This window comes from Delphinapterus leucas, chromosome 1, assembly GCF_059928025.1.
Source record: "Delphinapterus leucas isolate spDelLeu-1000000601 "Yukka" chromosome 1, BTC_Dleu_Yukka2, whole genome shotgun sequence".
In the NCBI taxonomy this organism is placed as follows: domain Eukaryota; kingdom Metazoa; phylum Chordata; class Mammalia; order Artiodactyla; family Monodontidae; genus Delphinapterus; species Delphinapterus leucas.
Genome location: NC_143129.1, coordinates 189,198,236 through 189,223,034, shown reverse-complemented (window position 1 = coordinate 189,223,034; position 24,799 = coordinate 189,198,236). Strand labels below are relative to the sequence as shown.

Genomic DNA, 24,799 nt, shown 5'->3' with positions numbered 1-24,799 from the left:
CAGCCTTTCAGGGCCCGGAGGCGGGCGGGGTGAGCAGAGGCTCAGCCGCAGCCTACCTGGCCACCCCCAAGCAGTGCCTGTGTCCATGGGGCGGTGACTGCCCGCTGACCACCGAGGGCCCAGTGGTCCCTGGGCTGGGCCCTTGGGAGAGCCTTGTGGGGCCACCCGGGCCAGCCACTCGCCACCTCCGCCATTTGCCCGAGGCTGGCACGGTTCCTGGGCCCCCGTCACTCATCCTGGGCCTTCTCTCTTGGACCCTCACATTCCTGCTGCTGTGCCTGCCGCTGCCATCGGGCTGCCCCCACCCCCACCTCGCCATCCACGCTGGGCCGTCACCTCGCTGGCACACTGCCTTGCTTCTCTCACCTCCCATTTACTTTGAAACCCTCACCAACCCCAACCCCGTTCTGCCCCACAGTGCTGGTGACAGGAGGGGGACATGGTGGGGGCAGAGGGCTGGGCAAGGCCTCCTCCCTGACCTTAGCTTCCTCATCTGACGTGCGGGACAGCACTGCCACTTCCCTGGGCTGGTGTAAGAGCCCCCTAAGTTCAGCTGTTTAAAAATAGCAGGTCCTGGAGAAGCGGGGGTGGGGTTGGCAGGGAGGGGAGGCAGGGTACCTGGCCCCAGGAATTAGCTGCCCAGAGCAAATCAGAAGAGAACCAGCCTGGGGGAGTCCAGGGGAGGCCAGAGGAGCTTCCTGGAGGAGGTGGCAGCTGGAGCCTGGCTTCTCAAAAGCAAGGGGGAGGGTGGGAACTCCCAGGGGCAGAGGTGCTGGCCCAGTCCGGGGGCCCTGACCCCTGGGTGCAGCTCTGCTGGTAGGACCCTTCTCTGATTAGGGTGTGTCTCCATGCTGCTCCCATATCCTGGGCGGCCCCTGCACCACTTTTGTCACCCAGTGAGAATGACCAGGTCCAGCAGGTTCCCTGGCTGAGAGAGCTCCTGGTCAGGTGTGAGGAACTGGAGAGGTTCATAAGAGGGACCAAGGGTGTCACCGGTGGACAGGCAGTGACCAGAGGGTGGCCAGTGGGGACGCTCGTCCTTGGTGTCAGGGAAGGAGCTGCTCCGTATGCTAAGACCCCAGGGAAGGACCCTTCTCCTGGCCCTGCATCCTGGGGATGCTGCTGGACCGCTGGGGGCCGGTCTGTGGGGCTTTGAGGGCTGGACGCAGGGGCAGGGCATCCAGCTTGCGCCCCACGTGTCCCCGACCGCCCTGCCCACGCCCCCACCTGCTGGGGGCGGAGGCACGTCCTTACCCAGCCCAGCGGCCTCTGGTGTCCCGAGCTTTGTCCAGCTCCAGCCTCCGATTGGCTGCCGAGAGTGGGGAGGTGCGGAAGCCCGATTGCCCTTGGGTCCCCCCACCCCGACCCAGTCCCATAAAGGCACCACCACTACCGCCTTCCTGCCACCCTCCTACTCCAGGCGCTCCAGCCCCTCGCGCCCGGCGGCAGGCGTGGCCCCGTGAGTACCCCCAAAGTGAAGCCCAATCAGGGTCTGGGGTGACAGCAGCACAGGGCACCCCCGGGGGTCCCGGCAGGGTACTGTGGACGCCACGCCACCGCTCTGCTCTCCCTCCTGCTCGAGACGTTTGCGCCTGCGCTGGGGAAGGGACATCACGGAGAAGGAGGTGGCACCCTCCCTGGTGAGCTCCGCGCCGGCCTGGGGGGTGGAAGGGGTTGTGACGGGGGTGTCACCCAAACCGGGGGCTCGGCGCCCCGCCAGTCCCCGCTCCCCCTGCGCGGTCACCAGTTGGGTTCACTCTTTGCAGCGCCCCAACACTGAGAGCCCCGCGGATGGATCCAAGGAAGGCACGGTGCGCCGCCTCCGCGAAGCCTTCCTGAACTCCCCCATCACCAGGCGAGGATGGGACTCAGGCGGAGCTGAAGAGCGACTTGCAGAAGAACCTCCCTCTCCCGCCGCCCCAGAGCAGCACGCCCGCGCAGCCCCCTCCCACAGGGTCCGGGTGAGGCCCTGGTGGGGACTTTGCCAGGCCCCTTGGGCCCAAAGGAGAGGGGGCCCGGGCTGGCCAGGCGCAACGCTTCTTCTGAAGAAAGGAACGTGGTTCCCATCCTTTTCCTGCCTGCGCCAGGGCCGACGTTGAGCAGCCAGCCTGCCACTGGCGGGGCCGTCAGCTGCAGGCAGTGCCTGGGTCTTAACCTTGAAGGAGGGGTCCTGGGGACAAGGACCCCTTTGCGTGTTACAAAGGCTGTAACTGGTCAAGATCGTCCGTGGCAGGGAAGTGGGGAGGGGCCTGGGGGAGGGTAGGTGTGCTTGGTCATCCCAGCCAGGCCCTGCAGTTGGACCTCTGCTTCTTCCAGGCCGGGAAAGGGCTGGATGCTTTACGTTAGAGAGGGAGTGGGCTGGGGGCATGCTGTGCATTTGAAGGGCGTGGCCACCTGCCCGACACCAGTGGGGGCGAGGGGCACGTGAGATCCCTGTGGGATGCAGGTGTATGCACTGTGGATGCTTGCAGGGTAAATACCGTGTCTGTCTCAGAGCTGGATAACATGGGGCTTGAATAAAAGTTCTGGTCTGAAGACTCCCCCTGGGTCTCTGCCCCACCCCCAAGCTGACCACCCCCCCTGAGATTCAGGGCCCCCGCCCAGCGCATGGGGAGGGAACTGGGCCTGCTGGGGTGGGGCATTGTGCCAGGGTATCCTGGGCTAGACCCCTGCCCTGCTGGCCTCTTCTCTGGAACCGTGGTCAATGCCCAGCCCACTCCCCTGGCCCCTAATGACAAAGAAGACCCTCAGGATGCTCTGAGGCAGCCACAGCTCCTTCCCTCCCCAGGCCTCCTGGGGGGAGCCTCCGTTTGTGTGAGCCACGCTTGGTGCCCAAGTCGTGGGTTCCAAGGCAGGAACGTCATTGTCACAGCAGAGCATTCCGAGACCTTGCTGACTCAGGTACCCTGCCACGTACACACCAGGAGTCGGGGGTGGGCTGGTACCCCTCAGCAGTGGGGGCTTGCCCTGACCTCCTTCGCCCCCTCCCTGCCCCTGCTGTGGCCGCCCAGCATGACGGAGCAGAGCAAGGAGTGGAACGCCCCCTGCATACCTCTTCCTGGTCCCCCAAATCTCGCCCCCCGTTTATTCCCCACCTTCTCCCACGTGGCAGCAGGGCTGAGAAGTGTCCTGCACTGAACCCGACAGGAGGGGGCGTGGGGTCACAGTGTTAAAGGGAGTGTGGCCCCGGACCCCTGCCCATCAGCTCCCTGACCCTGCGGTGGAAGCTAAAGCCGGCCCAGGAGAGACCGGGGCACAGGTGTGTGGTTTGCTGCCCCCTGGCGGCTCGCGGCCTGGCCCTGCCGCCTGGCAGCTCCCGGGAAGGGAAGGGGCGCCGAGGTCTCTCCCGCGGCGGAGGCGGAGGCGGAGGCGGAGGGCTCCTCGGCTCAAGCCTGCCCCAGCCCCGGGTGCGTGCAGGGCACGGTGGGTGGGGACAGACAGCCAGGGACCGCCCCGGCCTGGGCGGGCCTTCAGGCAAGTTCTGGGAAAGGGGTGGGGTTACGCTGAAACCAGAGGGGCGTCACCTTCCGGGAAGCACCGCCCCGTGGCGGGGGGGGTGGGGGTGGGGGCAGAGGCCGGCCTCACGCGGAGAGGGACCAGAGAGGGAGGTCAGCGGGCAGGGGTGTGTGGTGACCACAGCAGCCTGCGGCCGCCTTGTGGATACCGCTGCTGCCTCTGTGCCTGGAGCAGCTCCAGATCATGGGGTCGTGAGCCGCTCCTACCCCAATTAAGGTGCCCACCTCTGAGCCCCCTTGTCCACACTCAGGATTCTAGTTACCCTGTCTACCAGCACATCACTCCTCTGGGGGAGGGGACAGCCCCAATGGGCCATCCCTCTGCCCCATTCCCTGGCATGCAGTAGGTGCTTAATAAATGTGGGCTAAACAGAGCATGGCTTTCTGGAGGCTTGCGGAGCCTGGACTCAGGGTAAGGCCGCGCTGGCTCAGGGCCCTCCAGCTTCCCTAAGGCGGCGGGGGCAGAGACCCTCAGCCACGCAGCGGGCGACCACTGCGTGCCTGGGCCGATGCCCCCTCCTCTCCCTGGCAGCCTATCTCAGGGCCTTTGCCCAGGGGCAGGGCTGGGGCCGTGGACACACCCCCTGCTTCTGGGTCACTTGGGCAGTTGGTCAGTGTGGCTGGATGGCGAATCCAGGGATCCGATCTGTCACCTGTCAGATATCTCAGCAGCAGTATGGGGGGGTGTCCCCCTGACAAGATGGATTATTTGGGGGTCGATCGAGGGCTTGTGCGGAGGACCTTCTATGGGACACAGGAGCGCAGGTGTGGGACGTACACTGAGTGTGGAGTGGGAGAGCAGCCCGGCCCTGGGTGTCGCAGACTCTCCATGGATATGCGTCAGCGTGTCCATTTCACAGGCGGGTGGGGACTCAGGGCTGCCCCACAAATGCTCAGAGGGGCGAGAGAGAATGAGTGGGGGATGGGGAGCCTCTCACCAGGCTGTTGCCACACACGGATCTCCGGCGGCCTCAGCCTGCAGAGGCTTGAAGCAGGATCTCGGTTCCCGGACCAGAGATTGAAGCCGGGCCTCAGCAGTGACAGTGCTGAATCCTAGCCACTAGACCACGAGGGCCAGTGGCCAGTGACAAGACCCTGGCTTGTCTGCTTTGTAGAAATGAATTTCAACAAAGAGACGGAAAGTAGTGAAACAAGTAAAGTGTTTATTAGGAGGAAAAAGGGAGGAAAAGGTACGTGTGGATAGACACACACAGGCGGGCTCAGAGGAAGAGTTGTGCCCTTGGGGTAGAGTTTGAATCACTTATATGGGACGTTTCTTCTGGTTTCCTCTGGCCAGTCATCTTGGTTTGCCTGGCTCTGGATCCGTATTTGGTTTATCTCAGGGTCCTCCCCTGTGTGCGTGCTCATCTCTTAGCCAAGATGGATTCTAGCGCAGAGGCCTATGGGTAGATTGGCACCATGTACTATGGGGTGGCACCCCTTCCCTCTTGACCCCCAGGGAGGCTTTCTGCGCATGTGTAGTCGGGAAGGTCTCCTTGACCTCGAGAATGAGGACTGTGTGGTCTCTTTATCTTTTATCTGGCAGGGCTCAGCTCCTCCTTGCTTCTGTGATTCTCTTTATCTCGGAGTATCTGTCCACAGGGGACAGATCCCAGCTGCTCAGCCCGGGGCGCATCTATCTCCTGCCTCAGCACCAACATCCCCTTCATTGTCCCAGGTTTTCTTTGTGAAATTACATCCTGTGACCATGTTTAAACAAAGGCGACAGGCCAGGGTGAGCTATCTTTTTTATTTCTTGATGACAAACATGATTATGGGGAAAAACATGTTCAAGGTTCACATTAAAAAAAAAAGGAAACTATAGCTCTTGAAGATGGAGGACAGGACAGGCACTCCAGTTCCAAAGGGCCTAACCCTCCCAGGTCACCTCCTGGGGGCAGCGTTTCCTGTTTCTGGCCGAGGACCAAAGCTGGCGAAACACCCCAGGTGGCATCTCCGAAGGTGCAGGGTCCACGGCCGGTGAGCTTGGGCACCTGTTGGCCAACTTTTCCTACACCTCGAGAGCAAACTTCAATTCACAGTGCTTCCCTTTTATTTGTATTCTTTTAGTTGAACGTTTTGCTTGGAGATAATTCACAGGGAATTGTAAGAAACAACACAGAAGGATCCCACGCACCTTTCACCTGGTTTCCCTGTCAGTAACGTCTCGCAAAACTATAGTACAGGGATGAGAGCAACAGACACTGATCGGGTCGAGATATAGAACATCCCATCCCTGCAAGGATCACTTCTGCTTTCTTTGGGAAAAAAAAAAACACAACAACTATTGAATCATTGATTTCAGAGAGTGATAAAACATACATACATAATATAAAAGTTACCACCTTAGCCATCTGTAAGTGTACAATTCTGTGGCCTTAAGGACATAAACATTGCTGCGCAGCCATCGCCACCATCCGTCTCCAGAACATTTTTACCATCTCAGTAGAAACTCTCTCCCCATTAAACACTCACTCCCCCTTTCCCCTCTCCCGGTGGCCCTGGTGGCCCTTCTTCCACCTGCTGTCTCTGTGAGCTTGGCAACTCCAGACACCTCACATACCTGGAATTAGTCGGTACTTGTCCTTTGGTGATGGCTTATTTCACATAGCATCATGTACTCAAGGTTCATCCACCCTGCAGCAGATGTCAGAGCTGCATTCCTTCTTCTGGGTGAATAAACCTCCCTTGTACAGGGGTGCCATTCTTCTGTGGCTGGATTCCCAGGTGTCTTCCACCTTTTGGTGATGGGGTGACTAATGCTGCTTTGCCACATGGGTGTACAAAGCCCTGGATGTGGCCGGGAAGGGCTGGGCCAGATTCATTTCCGAGCCCCGCAGTCCAGGACTGAGGAGTTGGGGGCCCAGCGTGGAGAGTGGGGAATGGGGGGGTGCAGCGGACAGGGAGTGCCTGGCAGGGCTCCCTTCTGGGGACAGCATGGGGCCCCCCGGTGCTGGCCTGGTGACGCGGCCTTGACCAGAAGTGAATGTTAATCTGTGTCCTGATCAGCCTTTTTCTTGTAAAAAGTGAAACTTAGGGTTACCAACGCTCACCCCATGCAGAAGAGGATAGAGGGGAAAGCAGACGTTGTCCGTGGCAGTCCCCACCCCCCACCCCCACTTCCCCCATCGCCCCCAGCCCCAGCCCGGAAGCACACCTGGCATTTTTCAGGCCATGGAGAAGCATACGCACGCAGGAGGGACTTCTGTGGTCCACAGCCTCGGCTGGGCCTCCCTGTCCTTATGGCTGGGATGTGCGTGCACACACGTGTGTGGATGCTAGTGCACACTTTTGTGTGTGGGTGTCCCAGATCTTTTAGCAAATCGATCCCTCAGTTCTGCCCCAGGGTGGATCACCACAGGCAAGAGGAAGAGCATCTGTTGCTACTTTACCTGAAGAAGCCGAATACTAGCCAGAGCGCTGCAGCCAAGTGCTGGGAGCACGTCCGCGCCCCACAAGGATGCAGTGACGGCCCGGCATGCTGAGGGTGTCCCGGTGAGGGTGTCAGACAGGAATCTGGGGTGTGGCGCTGTGCAGGGTGATTGGCGGAGGGTTTAAGCTGCGCTGGATGGAGTACTCTTGATGCCGACGACTCGGCCTCTGTGCACAGGTGCCGAATCAAATCGCAGAGACAGAGCTTGGGGGAAGTAGAAAAGAATAGCTTTATTGCTCTGCCAGGCAAAGGGGCACAGTGGGCTCATGCCCTGAAAAATTATGTCCCAACCTGGGGGGATTTGGTGAGGAGATTTATAGCCATGGTTCAAGGGGGGGCTTGCTGATAAGGATTGGGGTGCAGGGCCTGCGCTCCTTTAATCTGGCCTCAGGTGGTCTCCTCCCTTGTCTCTGCATCCCCTCCCTTCCCTGATTAGCAACTGCTCAAATCTGCCCTTTGGAACTCAGGGAAGGTCACGGAGGCTGGAGTCTATTCCCTACAAACAAGAAACGGGGGACACAGAAAGGTTTCTGTGCCCAGGATCCCCAAAGGCTCCTGTTCGGTTTCACTGTCAGGGGCCGGGTAAGTCCGTGATGGGGCATCTCAGTACATCTCATCCAGGACGTCAGTGGATGGAGCAGGGCTGGAGCTGTGGGTGTGGAAGGAAGGAGCTGCGGTCACCACATCAGCCTGGTCACTTTTGTGCGGTGACGGTGTTTGAGTTCAGTCTGAGGTCAGACCTGGTCGGCGTGTCCTTGCAGGTGTGACGTGGTTCAATTCACCAGGAGGGCAGTGATGCTGGCTGAAAGCACCGGGTGGCTTTCCTCCACCTCACCATTGTCCAGCAGATTTGTTCCAAGTGCCCTCTTGATGCCAGGTGCTGGCGACATAGCACTGAGCGGGGGAGAGAGTTCCCTGCCCTGGGGAACTGGCGCTCTGCTCGGAGACTGTTTGCTCTGAATTCACGTGTTGAAGCGCTGACCCCCAGGGTGGCTGGATCTGGAGACAGGGCTCTCAGGAGGTGGTTCCAGTTAAAGGAGCTCGAAAGGCAGGAGCCCTAATCCCATAAGACTGGTGTCCTTGTACGAAGAGAGACACAGGGATGTGCACAGAGAAAAGGCCAGGTGAGGACGTGGCGAGAAGGCAGCCATTGGCAAGCCAAGGAGGGAGGCCTCAGACCAACCCTGTGACACCTCGATCTCAGACTTCCAGCCTCCAGACCGGAGAGAAATAAGTTCTCATTGTTTAAGCCCTCCAGCCCCAGGTACGTTGCCATGGCAGCCCTTGCCACTAACCCCGGCCCCTTGCAGGCAGGCCCCAGCCCTGCTCCAAGCATCCCTGATCGGCTGTCACTCTAGGTTATATCTGCCTGCTTCCAAATTTCACGTCCATGCAGTCGTGCAGCCTGGCTCCTTTGGGCCTGGTGCTTCACTCAGCATTGTGACTGCAAGGTTCCTCCGTGATGCTGTGCGTATCAAAATTCATTTTCTTATTACCGACTAGTATCCCATTGTATGAATATGCCACACTTCGCATATCCACTCACCTGTCTGTCTGGGTGGTTTTTACCAGGAAAAGCTGCTCTGAACTTCTATAAACGAGTTCTGGTGTGGACACGTGGTCTCATTTCTCTTTGTTATTTACCCAGGAGGGGAATTGCTGGGTCCTATGGTAGGTGTGTATGTAACTTCGTAACGATTTGCCAGTCCGTTGTCCAGAGTGTCCGTTCCACTTTCCATTCCCACCGGGAGTGTTGAGAGTCCCAGTGGCTCCAAATGCTCGTCAACACTTGGTCAGACTTTAACCTCAGCCGCTCCGATGGTTGTCGTTCGGGTTTCCCCGCTGACCAATAACGTTGCGCCTCTTTGCGGGTGCTGTCTATGTATCTTCTCTGGTTTGGAGGATCTGTTCAAATCTCTTGCAGATTGGGTTGTCTGTCTTATTGAGTTGGAAGAATTATATCTTTTGGATCCAAGACATATGTGATGTGAATATTTTCTCCTGGCAGGTGGTTTGCCTTCGCTCCGGCCTCCCTACAGGATGGGCCATGGCCGGCATTGTGTCGCCACCCGCTGCAGGCCTCACCAGGAGTGGGCCCTGCCACATTGCTCAGCACACATCCTTCCTCAGAGAACGCCCTTCTCACCTTGTCCCTCCCACTCCCCCGCAGGGCTCCTATTCATCCTTCAGAGCCCTGCCTGGCATCTGCTGCCTATAAGTGAGCCTTCACCACATGAAGCTACTCTGGCTTTTAGACTTGGCTTCCTCACTAGACCATGAGCCCCAGGAAGGTGGGCACCAGGCTGCTTTGCCTATCAGCCCCATGTCCAGCCTGGGGCTGCCACAGAGCAGGGGGAGCTGAGGCTCGCCTGAACACAGAGGACAGGAAGGGAAGCCTCCAGAGTGGGGCTTGGGATGCCCCGTCCTCCCGCCCCCCAGGACTGTGGCTCATCTCCCAATCTCTCTCCACCCTCAAGACCCTGGAAATCTCCCTCTCAAGAAGAGAGGGGAAATGTGATCAGGGTTTTCCAGGAGTCCATCTGGAGGTGTCTTGACAGGGTGGCTGGGGTGTTGGGTGACACAGTGGGAGAGGCAGCCCCTTGGAGGGCACAGTTGGGGCTGTGGGAGGATCTTGAGGGGACAGCGGGTGATGGGGGCTGGAGTTGAGGCTCCTTCAGCTGCGGTAGAACTGGGATGGGGGAGAGGCTCAGCCTTGTGTCAGGGTCTGTGATCCCGACCGGGCACAGCCCTCCCCTGGGCCCTGAGGGTGCGGGGGGGGGGTCTCTGGCACAGGCTCTGGCTCAGTCAGGAGAGGGGAGAGGAGGCCCTGGGTCCCAGCGCCGCAGTCATACAGGGAAGTGGAAGGAGAGGCCCTGGGATGCGGGCTCTGCCTCTATCCCCCCAAGTATAGATTGGGTGCAGGAGCCCCACAGAACCTCAGACAGACACAGGGCTCTCTGGGGGACACCCTCCGATCCTGCCCTGCCTGCTGATCCTGGGGGCCTGGGGCCGAGGGAGGAGAGGGGACACCCAGCAGATGACAGCCAGAGATGGGAACACATGGTGAGTGGGGAAGGACCCTGCCCCAGCCTCCTCCAAGGATGCAGGGGTGCCCCTTCCCCTTTACTGGAAACCCCCAGGTGGCCTGCAGGCAGTGGAGAGGTAAATAGCAGGACAGGCCCTCCCAGGGGGACGGGAGCCTGTGCTGATGGACGTCTCACAGGGGCTCCCAAGCCGCTGGGTCACACTTGTCCTCCACCCTGCCTCAGACTCCTGGAGTCTGTGGGGCTGGGCTGGCTGTACTGGGGGACAGGGGCTGGTGCTTAGCTCTGCGTCTGAGCTCTGGGAAGCTTTGCAAACAGGATGGTAGTCAACACCGCCCCCCCCACAACGCCCATGACTGCACCCCTGCCCTATCCCTTCCCTGGCACCCAGGCTCTCCTCCCCAGGCTCCCCTGGAAATGGAAGTAGGTGGCGACCGTGAGGACGTGGTGGCCGCTGGCCAGTCCTACTGGTGTAGCTCCTGCCTGGGGAGATCCAGGCAAAGCTGGCTGACCCAACGTGCCTGCAGCCTGGCGACACGCGCACCTGCCGCTGGGGTCCCCACCCTCCCGGCGTCCTGCTCCAGTGTCATGTGAGGTGGGGCTCTTCACACGCTCCTTCTGCAGCCCGGAGGCACAAGAGGGTGACAGTGGTGGTCCCCCCCCACCCCCAGGCCTGCCCTGTTCACCAGCTCTGAGGGCACTGGTGGAGCTGAGAAGCCTGGGTGGGGAGAGCCCCGAGTCCCACTGGACGGGAAGATCGGGGTTTGGGTCTGAGCACAGCTTGCACGGGGGACTCTGGGCAAGGCCCGTCCCTCTCTGAGCCCCTGTCTCCCCTTCAATGAAATGGAGCAAAATGACCCAGCCCTGCCCCTTTCCAGGGACAGGTGGGGTGTGAACAAGGTGGGGAGGCCCTCTGGCCGTCAAAGATGGCAAAGTGTGCGCTCCCGCATCCCTTCGGACTCCGCAGAGCTGAGCTCAGGAAGGCGCGGGAGGCAGCCGGGCTCACAGCCTGGCAGCGGTGGGGACGCGCATGGGACACACGGCATGCGGGCGGGGACTGTCACCTGTGGAGGCTGGCACAGGTAAAGGGAAGCCAAGCTGGGCGCCCTTTGTGGGCTCAGTGCTGTGGGGTCAGAGCACTGGGCGGAGCGCAGATGACTTCTGGGGGGCCACCTGCTTCTACAGGAACAGAAGTGTGGCTGCTAATGCACAGGGGCGGGGCCAGGAAGCTGGCACTGGCTGGGGCAGGAGGACCTGTGCCCGGAGACTTCACCAGTGGGGGCCTGACCTCCCCGCTTACACGCCCCTCCCCTCGCCCCCCCGCCCGGTCGGCAGCCCGCACCCCCCCGCCTGACTCCGGTCTCCCCGCCTCTCCCCTGCACGCAGCCTGCACCCCCGTCTGAGCTGTCGCCGAGAGGGCTTGTTACCCCAGCAGCTGTGGGCCCAGGGGACCCTGGGGGCTGGAGAGCAAACACTTCCTGCCGCAGGTGACCCCTCCTCCTTGGCTTTCTGGGGGACTGTAGCCAGGGTTTGAATGGTCCCGTGGAGGGACACGGAGCCTCTGCGAGGCGGGGGGCTGCCACCCTGGTGCCCGGTGCCCAAGGCTAATGCTTGGAGCCTGGGGAGACCCCTGAGCTTGTCTGCCTGTCCCACCACCCAGCAGTGTCCCCACTCCTGCCCCCTGGGTGTGCCCCACTGACCCCTCCCTCCCCATCCCGGCCTGGGCCATGTCCCTGTCCTGACCTCACATGGGCCTCTGTCCCCCAGTATGTGGCTCTCCCGGGCTGACCCAGGCCCTGGCACCCTGCCCCCCTCACCTCAGGAGAGCCAGGCCCACCGCCAGCAGAAGCTGCCCTCTACAGGCCCCCGTGCCGCAGCCCCATTCAGGAGTCTCAGGCGAGCCCACTGCAGGCGAGGATGCTCCCTGGCCTGGCTGCTCTGCGAAAGCCTGGCTGGGACGTGCCCTTGGGGTGGGGCTCTGCAGCAGGCAGCCGATATCCAGATCTCCACCCACAGCCGGCAGCCCTGTCCTGGGTGATAAGCCCAGATGTTCATGCACCGGGCCAGAGGCCACCTGCTCCTGGCCAGTGCGGCTCCCCTGCCAGTGCAGGCCGTTACTCCTCAGGGAGGGCCCCTGACTGCCGGGCAGAGCCAGCCCTGGAACCAGGGCCCCAGCGTGGCCTCCCCCAGCCCCGGGCCCGGAGCAGCCTGTCTCCCCAACTGGGCAGGCCTGGGGGCCTCCCCTGCTCTGATGCTTCTGGCTCCCCAGGGCTCAGCAGGCCCAGCACAGGCCAGCAGGGAGGCTGGCATGCTGTCCAGACCACAGGGCCTTGGGCTCCCTGAGGGTGGCGTTCCCACACTGCCAGGCAGGGGGTGCCGAGACCTGAGCGGGATAGTCATACTCAGGCATTCCCGGAGTCTGTCCTGGGTCCACCCGTGGCATCCCTGCAGGGCATGGCCAGAGGCAGGGGCTGCTGCCCCATTTCACAGAGAGAGAGACTGAGGCTCGGTGCCATCTCCCTTAGGTGCTGTACCTTCTGCTCCCAGCGATGACCCTGGGCAAAGAGGAGGCGGCGGCCCAAGTGCAGCCCTGGAGGGACCCTCTCTGTGGGGCTGGTTTGGGGGTCCAGCGCTGTGGGCTGAGGGCAGATGCCCCTGCCCCTTTCCTGTCCAGGAGTCCTTCCCTTCACAGCACCCACCACCAGGGGTGGCATGAAGCCCCTGGCAGGGGGCCCAGACGGCAGGAGTGGGCCATGAGCCCTGTAGGGCGGCCCCTGTGACAGAACCAGGCTCAGGTGTCCCAGGAGGGCTCCACGTTCCCCCAGAAAGGTCTGACTTCCCCCAGCATGCTCACCAGGGCGTGGGGAAGAGCCCAGGTGTCTTTAGGTCACTGCAGACGGGGTCATACCTGCCGGGGGTGTCCAGTGATGGGGGGCTCCCTCCGGCCCTCCCAGCCCTGAGTACCCTGGGTCCCTGGGCTGCAGGGCACCGGGCGAAGCTGCCCTGTGGGGAGTTGCTCCCTGCAACCCCAGGGAGCCTGATCAAGGGTCTGCAGTGCCAAGTCTGTGACCCAGGTAGGAAAGCTGACCCCGGCCCCCAGATGCTGCTACTGCCCGACCCCCAGCATGTGGAGGACCAGGTGCTGCCCCCTGCCCTGCCCCAGCCCGCCTTCCGCGGATCTTCCCTGCAGGGAGACTTAGGCCTCTGTCCACACCTGTCCGACCCCCAGTGGAGGCCAGAGCTTCCAAATGAGGAAACGGAGCAGAACACGGCTCCAATTTAGAGAAATCCCTTCCAAATGTGATGCTCACATAAGGCCACATTCAGGCCCGTCCGGCCCGGTCCAATCCCAGCCCCGGGAGGGACGTGCCCACAGGTCCGTCCTCCGGATGAGCGCCTGGGGCTCAGAGGGAGGGGGGTTAGGAGTTGGGGCGCCAGGAAGTGCTAGTGGCTGCCTCCTCACAGGGCTGGCTCAGTGCTTGGGCGGCTCAGGAGCGAGGCCTCCTGCAGCTGACAGGGAGGTGTGTGTGAGGGGTCTGCAAAGCCCCCTGAGCAGCGGCCCCTCTCTCTGCTGGGTGGAGTCTGAAGCGAGCTCAGGAGGGGTCCCACCAGCTCCCCTTGCCTCCATGCTCGGGCCCGGGGGGGCTGAAGCTCCCAGCAGGCATGGCCCGAGGTATCTCAGGCGCCTGCGTCCCGGACCCGTTGATCAGCAGGTCGGGCCCTCGCAGTGAACTTGGTTGCAGTGTCCTCCACAGCCCCTGTGGTGACACCCGGCAGGGCCTGCAGAGCCTGGAGAACTGTGTCCACTTCTGCTGGACACGCTCAGCTCCAGCCTGGCTCCAGCCCCCAGGTGTCCCGGGGACCCAGTTTGTATGGGAGGAGTTGTGTCTCTCTTCCCAGCTTAGCAGGCAGGGCTGTAGACTAAAGACTCAAGACCATCAGAGGCCTGGGAGCGTCTACCCACCCCCACAGCATCACCTCCAGCTGGGGGGACAGGTATTAATACCTGGAGGGAGAATCTCCCTTTGGTGGGTCTTCCTGTGAAACAGAGACACACATGAGGAGGAACCAGACAGAGATGTGGGGCCTCTCCCCAGGAGACTGAGCTTTTCAGAGACAGGCCAGGCCAAAGCGGACAGGGTTTCTCTCTGGCCTGACCCCCAGGGGCCCAGGACACATGAAGAGATATAGGGGCAAACCTGCCCACCTCCTCAGTTGCCAGACCCTGGTCTCTAACTCCAATTTGACCGTCAGGCACAGACAGGGGGTCAGCACTTCAGAGAGGAGGTTCCCCCCCACCCCTCAAGGAGCAGGTGCCACAGAATTGGGGTGAGAAGGGACACTGGCCACTGCCCGGCCGGTCTGCTCAGAGCCTGGAAATCGAGACCTCTCGGCACCTTGGGGGACTTCGGGTGAGGACACAGCAAGGATTTGCTGACACATCCGGAGATGGTCGCCGACCTCCCTAATTTGGATATCTTTGCTGAGTACCTGCTCCCTTTTGGGTGTGCATGGGGCTTCCCAAAGGCCAGAGCTGGGTCTACACAGGCAGGATGTTGGTGTCCAGCTGGGACCTGGTGCAGACGAGGAGCCCAGAGTAGGGCAGATAAGAGAAGAAGGGAAATGAACGAACCAGTAAAGGAATGAAGGACACTTAGGCTCTTGGTGGGGACACAGCCTTGACAACGGGGCTTCTAACCCTTTATCCCAGTGCCTCTCCCAGCTGTTTGCAGCCTGCCCTGTGCCCCCACTGCCCCCTCAGGGAGGATGGGAGCTCAGAGTTCATGGCTGTGAGTGGGCATCAGGGAGGAAGAGGGCTCCCCATCCTGTCCCCCTACCATTGAGAGATCTCATGACACGGTGGCTCTGGCTCTGTGGGAGGTCCACATCCCTAAGGGGCAAGGAATGCTGGAGATACTCTTGGGGTCTGCCTCCTCTAGATTTGAGGGATAGAGCATGGAGGGTCTCTGGGCTGTGGCTCCTTGGGACCTGAGCCCTGACAGGACCACAGGCTTTGCTCCCCAGGTAGCCTTCTGGTTTTCATGCATTGCCAGTATATTATGACAAGTCCCACAAGAACGACCACGAGATGATAACCACGAGATAAATGCTCCAGGAGGAACATGTCATGTGACGTTGTGCTGCTGGTCCCAGGCTTTGCCTCCAACTCGAAAGGGTTGCCGCACTTTGGAGACAGGAGAGGCGGGATGTGGAACAGCACACATGGCACCAGGATGCCTGATGCTCACAGAGATCCGGGAGGTACCTTGGCCTCGGCGGCTGCACGGCTGGGTTTGGGAACTGTGGCATTTTCCCCTTGTTTCTCTGTCTCTGCTGGGCAAACGGCCCCCTGCTGCTACTAGTTTCTGCATGGCCTGCCCTTTCTGCCTTCAATAACCAGAAACTGAAATCCTTCTCTTTTTGGCATAGTAACTTGGTTTTGGAGCCTGGACCTTCAGCCACTCCCAGCACCCTCATCCTCCCAGGCCCAAGGGCAGGCTAAGGAGGCAGCAGCACCCCCTTGGGTCTCAGTTTTCCCCCTCTCTCTTGGGAGGCCCTGTGGAATATAGTGTGGTATCAAGAGGGGGACTCCCCCCTCCCCAAACCCAGGGCAGGCTGCTTGCTGCCCCTTCATTCTCCAGCCTTGTCCAGGGCCTGGAGCCGTCTGTGGGCCCTGGGGAGTGAGGCCGAGTGCCAGGAACCGCAGTCCCTCGGAGGGGGGCGGGCCATGGCCAGGTGGGACCCCGCGGTCCGAGTCGCCTTGCTCCACCCCTCAGCCTCTGTGCCAAGGGCCCTCATCGGTAAGATTGGGTGATACTGAAAGGTGTCAGAGGGCTGTCGCGAGGAAAAAACAAGACAAATCGGCAAGGCACCTAGTAAACTGCTGTTACCCCTTTCGGGTCCCTTTCACCCAAAGTTTGGGGGTTAAAGGCGGGTATTAGCTGGCATGAAATTGACAGTATTTTATGATTAAAGCCAACACGAACGTGTAACTGAGAAAACGCTGCATTCTCATGGGTTTTCAAGATGAAACAAGACCACGGGAAAAGCTAAGCCCTCGGACTCCTCCACCAGATGGGACCCCCGCCGGAACTCCGGGGCCCCCACCGCTCCGTCGCTTACCACCCCGCACTCCACGACTGACCCCGCCCCCGGCCGGGCGCTGCACTCTGCGCAGGCGCACCGCCAAGCTCCGCCCACTATCAGCGGCGCCATTGGCTGACGGGCTCATGCATATACAAAATGAGTGCCCGGGAGCCTATTTTGCTTACGGGCAGCTGCGGTAGGCGGGGCCGGGGTCGGGGCCGGGGCGGAGGGGGCGGGCCGGGGCGGTGGTCTGGGGGCGTGTCCGGGGCGGAGCCGGGCCGCGCGTAGTACTGAAGGCTGAGCGGACTGCTGGAGAGCGGGCTTGTTGCTGGGGTCCGGGGTGGCAGTCGCCATGAGCACGGTGGACCTTGCCCGCGTGGGCGCGTGTGTCCTGAAGCACGCGGTGACCGGGGAGGTGAGGCTGGACGGGCTCAGGGTGGTGGGTGCGCCCGGCACCTGGCAGCGGCATCTGAGGCCGGCGCTGGGGCACAGGGCGGAGCTGGGGGCGTAGGCTGGGCGTGCAGACTGGGCGTGCGCGGCGCTGGCTGGGGACACGGGGCGCGGGAGCGGGGCCGGGGGTGAGGACGTGCGCACGGGCGGTGGTCCGACGGCGCCCCTCACCCGCCCCGGCGCAGGCCGTGGAGCTGCGGAGCCTGTGGCAGGAGCAGGCGTGCGTGGTGGCCGGCCTGCGGCGCTTTGGCTGCATGGTGTGTCGCTGGATCGCCCGGGACCTCAGCAGCCTGAAGGGGCTCCTGGACCAGCACGGCGTGCGCCTGGTGGGCGTGGGGCCCGAGGCCCTGGGCCTGCAGGAGTTCCTGGACGGTGGCTACTTCGCGGGAGGTGCCTGCACTCCCCACCCTCCTCCCCCTGCAGCCCCCCCTCAAATGCCTAGCCCGCCCTGAGACCCCTCCTCAAACTCAGGGCATTCGCTGCCTCCTTCTTGCACAGCCTAGGCCCTTCTCTCTCCAGGAGCGGCCTTGATAGGTCCTGTGTCCCCTCCCCTCCCCCTCCCCTCCCCTCCCCTCCCCCTCCCCTCCCCTCCCCTCCCCCTCCCCTCCCCTCCCCTCCCCTCCCCTCCCCCTCCCCTCCCCTCCCCTCCCCCTCCCCTCCCCCTCCCCCTCCCCTCCCCTCCCCCCTCCCCCTCCCCCTCCCCTCCCCTCCCCCTCCCCTCCCCTCCCCCCTCCCCTCCCCTCCCCTCCCCTCCCCTCCCCTGCCTTCTCCGGCTGTGGCCTCTACCCGCCTGCCCCAGACATGATGTTCTTCCCACTGTGGAGGGCTCAGTGGTGACTCTGGCCTGCGATCCAGGGCAAAGGTCTTTACTGGGTCACCTGCCAGCTCCTCGCCTCCCCAGGAGCCAGATCCTGAGCTTCTCCAGATGCTTTCCCCAAGGAGTATCTGGGACCAGAGCCCAGGCTCTGCTGCCTCCCGACCCCACCCCGCTGGACCCCTCCCCTCACAGAGCCCTGGGCCCAGTGGCAGAGTCCGGACAAGTCCTGCTTCTCCCTTTCCACCTGTACCTCTGGGCCTCTGCCTCTCCTCTAACAATGGGGACAGTCAGCCCTGCTCTGCCCCTCCTGGTCCTTGGTGGGCGAGCTGGGTACCAAGGGTGGACAGAAGGCCGGATGCAGGAGGGTGAGCCAGGGGGGCAGGTGGGCCTGGGGCACCCACCTGTGGCCTCTACTTTTCAGAGCTCTACCTGGATGAGAGCAAGCAGTTTTACAAGGAGCTGGGCTTCAAGCGGTGAGCTGGGGGCTCGGGGCTTCACCGCTCCCTTCTTCCTCTTCTCCCTTCCCCCTCTCCCTGGCCAAGCGGGCTCTGGGGGCATCCACTGCTCCAGCCAGCCCTGCTGGGCTCTCTTTTGGGTGCCGAGTGTCTATTACGGGCTGTAGGTTAGGCTTCTCACCCAGGGCCTCCCCACAACTGGCTGCAGAGGGCACCTGGGCTTAGCGCCCCAGTCAGGGGCCACCCTAGCCACCTCGGGTGCATCTGCCACCGGCTGGCTGCCTCCTCTGATTGGCAGTGCCAGCTGAGCCGGCACCCCCGGGCTCACCCAGTCCACACTCCCCACACCCACAGGCTGGCTGCCCCGTGCCTCCTGAGCCCCTGGCGAGGTGGGGCGGGGCCTGCTTGTGGGAACGGGTCTGTGCAGAGACGGGGGGCAGGCGCTGGGGCTGTCTTTGGTGAAGAGGCAGAGCCTGGACAAGCCAGCCGTGTCTCGGCAGGTACAACAGCTTGAGCGTCCTGCCGGCCTCCCTGGGGAAGCCTGTTCGTGATGTGGCCGCCAAGGTTTGTGACGGCCAAGGTCGTGTGGGACTCAGGTGCAGGGGCTTCTGTCTAGGACTGACCTGGGCCTGCTCCCCTCCCCCCCAGGCCAAGGCTGTCGGCATCCAGGGCAACCTCTCCGGGGACCTGCTGCAGAGCGGAGGGCTGCTGGTGGTCGCCAAAGGTGGGCCAAGGGCGGGGCATCAGGGGCCACCGCAGGGTCACGGGGTCGGGGTTGCAGGGCCACATACTCAGGTGGGAAGGTTTTGATGAACTCGACCCTGCCCTCACCCTCCCTCCCTCCGGCTTACTGATCTCAGCACAGTTACCCCCTTGGTGGAGTGGCCCAGCTCTGAGTGTCATCCTAGCTGGGCGGGGTGTGGCCACACAGGGGCACCCTGATGACCGCCCCCCCCCCCCGCCCGCTGGCTGCAGGTGGAGACAAAGTGCTGCTACACTTCGTCCAGAAGTCTCCAGGTGACTACGCCCCCCAGGAAAGCATCTTGCAGGCCCTGGGCATCTCTGCAGAGGTCTGTACCAGTGAGCCGCCCAAGGTGAGCCCAGGCCTGGGGCGGGCGCTGCGCCAAGAATGCCCCCCCCCCCCCCCCGCCAACCCCTGGGTTGAGCACTTGCTGTGGCCAAATGCTGAGCCGGACCTTGTTGGCTTTAGGTGATTCTGGGCTCACAGCAACCCCAGGATGTCACTGCCACCCCATTTTGTGGTGATGGGCCAGGGGCAGGGTGGCCAGATGGGCAGGCACAGCAGGGCCCTCTCCAGGGGACAGGGGGCTGGTGAGGGGCTGCAAGGCAGAGGAGGGGCCCGTCCTCTCAGCCTGGGGGGGCTGGGGTTTGTCCCAGGTGACCGTTGCCCACGTTAGGTTAGCATGGTGCTGGTGGTCGACCTCCTGTGCCCCGAATGGAGGGGACTGTCCGGCACACTCCTCCTTCTACTTGGGCCACAGAGCCCTGGAGGGTGGGATCAGCTGCTCTTGGCCCCGGGGAGTGTGGCCAGGCTGACGGGGCCTCTGCTGGCTCCGCAGTGTGATGAGGCGTGTTCAAGGTGAAGGCCCCGGGCCTCCAAGGATCTGAGCGGCGTCTCCTGCCCTGGGCACACTGGGAGTTGGATGTGAACAAATTCCAGAATCTCTGGGCTGGGGCTCAACTCTGCCTGGTCTGCAGGCAGCGATGAGCATTAAACTGCACTTTCTGGACAGTGTTTCTTCATTGCCTCTGAATCTTGCGTCCTTGGCAGCCCTGGCCACCCCGGCCTTGATCGCTCTTGGTTTCATCCATGCCAGCGGGGCGGTCATGCCTCCCGAGGCGTCACCTTCCCCGCTAGCAGAGTCGCTTTCCCTGGTGGGTTGTTGGTGGTGGCCGTGCCCCTGCAGCCTCCCTGGAGACCTCAGGCCTTTGGCACATGTGGGTCAGGGGTCTGAGAACAGGTCCAGGGTGTGGGAGACGAGGGTAGGATGGGCTCTGTCTGATAGGAAACTCCCCAGGCGGGAGCCTGGCCTGGAGGGGTGGGAGCTAACTGGGTTTCCAGGGAGGAGACGGTTTACATTCCACCCGCTGGAGTCTGGTGGACAGTCGGGGACTTTTAGGGAAAGGGCTGCTCTGCCAGTAGGCCCTTTACTCACATGAGACTTGTCATGTGCGCCCCGCTGGGGGTGGGGGGTAGCCTGGGGGGGGGGAATGTCCGGTTCCCCCGATGCCCCTGTCACGAGGCGGGGAGGTGACAAGCACCTCAAACCTAACAGGTCTAGAGCAGAACTCCTGTCCTGCCCCGTCAGGAGCTCTCTTGTCTGAGTTCAGATGACTTTCTCAGCACCCTCCATGCCCCTGGTCCAGGCCTGGACAACCACAGTGGTCTTCTAGCTGGCGTCCCAGCGTCCCCGGCCCCCAGCAGAGCCTCTCTGTGGTCATTTAAAAACTCAGGGCAGGTGACAAGGTTTAACCGCTCACTGGCTTCCAGTTACACAAAACCCCAAATCCAGATTCTGGGCTGCAGCTCAGATCCCCCCGCCCCTCTCCTGGAACTCAGCTCCTTCCTGGGTCAGGATCCCCTCTCCCTACCTGAACTGTGATCCCCGAGGGCGGGCATTTGGGGGCATCATGGTCATTGCTATGCCCCCGGCAGAGAGACCCTGGGGAAATTGTCAGGAGCGCCCTGCCATTTCCTCACCTGGCCACCAGCAGTCAGCGGCGGGTGCAGCGGGAGAGTGGGGCACTTTCTCAGGTATGTCACCCCGACGGCCGGCCCTGGGCCCTGCTACACAGACAAGGCAGCCGACTGCTTTAAAGCCTTTACTTAGCTCAAGTCTGAAGCTCGTGGACATCTGAGGAGGACGCGCTTTGGCGAGCGGGCAGAAGACCGATAACCGTGTCTACAGGGCTGCGGTGGGCGGTGTAGATCCTCGCAGGCGGGCGCGGAGGGGGCTCAGGGCTGGGTCGCACTCCAGGCCGGGCGCGGCATGTGTGGGTTGGCTGCGGGTGGGTTGGCCGCCAGGAGCGGGGCGCACGCCGGGTCCTCGCTGGCAGCACCGTCTCCGCGCAGATGGGGCACCTCGGGTCGGCGGGTGGGCGTGGGCCGCGCAGCTCGGCTCGGCCTTGGCTACCAGACGTGGCATCGCACCTTCGGGTGCATAGGGGAGCCCCGCGCACAGTGGAACACGTCTGCGAAGGCGGCCAGGTTCTGCAGCGAGCCCGGCACCCTGCGGGTGGACGGAGGAGCCTGAGACAGCGCCGGCCCGGGCGCGGGGCGCAGGGGCACGGGGGCCACTTGCCTGTACTTCAGGGGGCTGTGGACGTCGGTCTTGATGGACTGGATGGTGAACTCGGGCCGGTAGGACCCGCACCACACCTGTGGGTGCATGAGGGGTGTGGCTGCGGGACTTGGAGGAGGGGCGGGGGGATGGGGTGCAGGGGCAAGGAGGACCAGAGGGCGTGCTGGGGGGGCACCGTGGGCCTGGGGAGGCGGGCGCCCCTAGGGCTGTGGCACGGAGGGAGTGCGGCCTGGTTCCTCTCTGGGCACAAAGGAGTCCCGCCAGGACCCCCGCTGCTCCTTCTTGGGTGGGGGGAGGGAAGCCAGCGGGTCGCCCCTCTTTCTCCACAGCTACATCTGAATCTTGCCCAGCTCCAACGCCGCCACCTTCCTTTCCCTCCAGGAAGCCTTCCTGGCCCACTAGTTCAGGTTCTGCCTGGCTTGCCCGCCAGGGTGTCGCTGGAGGCATGCGTCAGTGGGGGCCCGCCAAGGATGCAAGTGGGGGAGCCGGTTTCCAGCCAGCGGGGCAGGGACTGACCCCCACCTGTGCGTAGCCGATGAAGAACAGCTGCTTGTAGGCCAGCTGCAGTCCTGGCAGCTGCTGGTCCTTGCCGCCTTCCGCCACCCACTTTAGGTAAGCCTGCAGGCACCAAGCGGGTGCTGGGCCAGGGCCTGCCCTCCTGGGGGCAGCACCGGGCTGCCCAGGACTCCAGGGTCCTTGGATTGGGGCGGAAGGGAGGTCTGACTTCTGGGCCTCCTCCGGTGGGGGTCCTGCCCCTGCAGCGTGGGGCCTCTGAGAACCCCGGGGACCATCTGAGTACCGACCCCGGGCTCGGTGGGAGCCCACTGCCCGGGCAGCCCGCCACATGAATGAGCGCCTGACGGCCAGTGCCCGAGGCTGCTGGTGCAGGGGTGTCGCTGAGGCTGGCGGGCGTTCAGTGACTGTCACTGCCTTACTTGGCAGTGGACAGTGGTCTCCCCAGAGTGCGGAGGCCTCAGCTAAGGTTGGGGTAAAGTGTGGGCCTGCTCGCCTGTGGCCGGCAGGCTCCCCCAGGGCTCTGCTGCCTCCCTGTCAGATGGAGAAGGGTCCCGGGATCTGCCTGGGCTTGGGAAGGGGTCAGTCCCTGCCGTGCTGAGGGGCCGTCCCTGCCTGGACCTGGTCGCTCCCCGCCCCACCTCCTCGGAGGCCTTGCTTGGACGCACCTTGTAGGTCTGCCGCACCCCTCCATTGTCTGCGATGTTTTCCCCGAGGGTACTGAAGCCATTCACCTGCAGGCGGGAGACAGGATGGCGGGGGTGCCCGGGCTCCCCAGCTCCGCCCTCCCGCAGGCCAGGGCTGCGGTGTGTCCGGGCGGTGGCCACTCACGTTCTGGTCGTCGGCCAGGTCCCAGGAGTAGTTGCCATACTGGTAGACCATGCACTCCGACTGCTTGCGGAAGTGCTGGGCCGAGAAGTTACTCCACCAGTCCATCATGTTCCCGTTCTTGTCGAAGTTCCGGCCTGGACGGGGGCGGGGGGCTGCCCACAAGGCCCGGCCTGTGCAGCACCAGCCTCTCCCCCATGTCCTCCCGGGAACCCCGGTGTCTAGAGCTCATGTGAGCAGAGGATGGGCTCCCTGTCACGGGGCTGCTCAGACCCGGGGGACGGAAGGCTTCAGTGGTGTCCATGCCATCCCCAAGGTCAGGGCCTGGGGTCTTGGGTCACAGGACCCCAGAGGCACTGCGGACTAAGGAGCCTTGCTGTGGTGTCCACACACTCTAAACCCCAGGGGAGGGGAGCGCTGGACACTGGGGACATGGGGCTGCCCTCAGAAGGTTTCGCTGGTCTAGCCCAATGGGAAAGCCAGCCTCGCTGGGTGGCAGCTGGAGGCCCCTGGAACCAGGCAGGAACCAGGCAGGGGGCCCCCGTGCAGCGGTGGGAGGGGTGTGTTTGTGACTGGAGGTGCAGCTCTGACCTCCAGGCAGCCCCGTACCGTTGTCATCAAAGCCGTGGGTGATCTCGTGCCCAATCACCATCCCGATGCCCCCAAAGTTCAAGGCCTGTGGCTGCTCCTTGCTGAAGCAAGGAGGCTGGAGGATCCCGGCAGGAAACACTGCGAGGAGGCAGTGGGGGGCGGAGTAAGCTGTGGGTGAGCGCACCTGTGCGCACCTAGGCGTCCTGGCATTTAACCTCACGGCCAGGGAGGTAAAGGTTATGATCCTCTGCCGCATTTTACAGAGCGGAAAACGTAGGCTCTGAAGGCAAGACGGCAGGGCTTATGGGGCGCGGGGTGAACACACCAATCTGGTTTCGGTTTGGGGAGTAGAACGCATTCACCGCAGCGGCCCCGATGATCCAGCTGTGATAGACAAGTGGGTCATTCAGAGCCCAGGTCTCCTGGGCCTGCCCTCCAGTAGGCCCCCTACTCAGCTGCCCAGAGCCCGCCCTGACCCATGCACAGCGGTCATGCCACGAGGCCAGCACGGCCAAGGGCCAGGGCAGGGTCTAGGCCAGTCCAAAGCCTTGGCTTCTCCCTGGGACCCCAGAAGCAGAGGGCGGGTGCAGGGGGGCTCTGAGTCAGACCCATTGCCCTCCCCCACTGGCCCATTTGCCCCCCTCCCCTGTGCCATCCCCACTCACAGGTTTTGGTCCACCTTCTCCCGAAGCTTCTTGAGGCTCCGCTGGGTGCCAGCCTTGAGATTCTGTAGTCCGTTCTCAAAGTACAGGTGCTCCGAGAAGTTCAGCTACAGGAGACGGGTGGGCATGCGTGCGGGGTCCTCGAGGGGCCCGGGGGTAAGGGAGGTCAAGGGCGGCTGGGGACTGGCCTCAGGACTCGCCAGGCAGTCCCAAATGTGGCCCACAGGCTCTGCATGCAGTGGACTAGGGGCCAAGCCTGGCTGTGTGCATTTACCGGGCAAGATCCAAGTCCCTCCCAGCCATGGTTTCCCCATCTGTAATGGAAGGTGATGCTAGAGCCCCAGCATGCGGCCAGGTGGCTGAGTTATGGACGGAATCCACCCCCGGTAGTTGAGGACCCAAGGTCCTTGGGGGCTGGCTCAGGGGCGGGTTGGGTTGGCGCCAGGGGACAGGTGGGGCTGTGTGGGTGGCACGCACATTGGAATACTCCTCGTCCAGGTGTTTGTTCCCCTCCTCCAGGATGTAGTCGGGATACCCAACCTGCTCCCGGATGCTCATGGCCTAGGGAGGAGATGGGGGCTGGTCCCTGCCCACCCCACTGTGGGCATCCTGGCTTTGCCCCCGCCGTGTGGGTAAGGGGCTAAGGGACTCGCCCTCCTTGCAGGCTGTGGGGAGGCTAATGGGGACAGAACGTGGAAGGGCTCGACCAGAGACCGACCTTCGCACCCGGCCGCCAGCTAGGGGTCTGGGGTCGGGCCGGGCAGAGCTGCTTGGCTGCTCTCACACCAGCCCAGAGCGGGTCCTGTTCCCTGTGGCCGTGGCCGACCCCGCGCATTGCTGGGGGGGTCTCACCTCTGCCCGCAGCCCCTTCCTGAGCCCCCCACCCCCAGGCTCACTGCCCTCATCTCTGAAGAAGGGGTGGCGACGATTACCCTGTACCCCTCGCACCGGGGCCACCCTCTCCCAGCCTCCTGCCCACCTTCTCCTGGGCCTTCTTCTTGGATGACTCGTCCATCCAGCTCAGCTCGTCCAGGGTCTCCACGAACACCGCCCGCAGCTGGTCGATGAGTTCTCTGACCTG

The 24,799-nt window shown here is 63.0% G+C and overlaps 2 protein-coding genes across 5 annotated transcripts in view; one reads left to right on the top strand and one right to left on the bottom strand.

Moving 5' to 3' along the window:
• The first annotated feature begins 16,369 nt into the window (after positions 1-16,369).
• PRXL2B (peroxiredoxin like 2B) lies at positions 16,370-19,552 on the top strand. Of its 4 annotated transcripts, none has more exons than XM_022598469.3 (7): positions 16,370-16,494; positions 16,715-16,919; positions 17,768-17,819; positions 18,302-18,365; positions 18,450-18,525; positions 18,777-18,871; positions 19,382-19,552. In XM_022598469.3, exons 1-7 carry the CDS (start codon positions 16,432-16,434, stop codon positions 19,403-19,405), a joined length of 579 nt encoding a protein of 192 aa, XP_022454177.1. In that variant the 5' UTR covers positions 16,370-16,431; the 3' UTR covers positions 19,406-19,552. The 4 variants fall into 4 exon arrangements, with proteins under 4 accessions (XP_022454177.1, XP_022454176.1, XP_022454179.1 ...); XM_022598468.3 differs by having other exon boundaries at positions 18,777-18,895; XM_022598471.3 differs by lacking the exon at positions 18,302-18,365.
• MMEL1 (membrane metalloendopeptidase like 1) overlaps positions 19,500-24,799 on the bottom strand; it is a 33,304-nt gene continuing 28,004 nt past the window's right edge. Inside the window, 13 exon segments of the mRNA XM_089917104.1 lie at positions 19,500-19,514; positions 19,604-19,749; positions 20,415-20,419; positions 20,730-21,052; positions 21,121-21,201; positions 21,647-21,742; positions 22,306-22,371; positions 22,469-22,602; positions 23,075-23,194; positions 23,382-23,440; positions 23,722-23,825; positions 24,196-24,279; positions 24,698-24,796. Of these exon segments, the coding sequence (XP_089773230.1) occupies positions 19,500-19,514; positions 19,604-19,749; positions 20,415-20,419; positions 20,730-21,052; positions 21,121-21,201; positions 21,647-21,742; positions 22,306-22,371; positions 22,469-22,602; positions 23,075-23,194; positions 23,382-23,440; positions 23,722-23,825; positions 24,196-24,279; positions 24,698-24,796 (1,332 nt within the window).

What these genes read in the sequence shown, in the direction of transcription:
- PRXL2B (XM_022598468.3), top strand. Translation starts at nt 16,432, where the DNA reads ATGAGCACGGTGGACCTTGCCCGCGTGGGCGCGTGTGTCCTGAAGCAC. An exon ending in CGGTGGCTACTTCGCGGGAG is followed by an intron (nt 16,920 to 17,767) that starts GTGCCTGCACTC and finishes TCTACTTTTCAG; the next exon opens with AGCTCTACCTGGATGAGAGC. An exon ending in GTACCAGTGAGCCGCCCAAG is followed by an intron (nt 18,896 to 19,381) that starts GTGAGCCCAGGC and finishes CTGGCTCCGCAG; the next exon opens with TGTGATGAGGCGTGTTCAAG.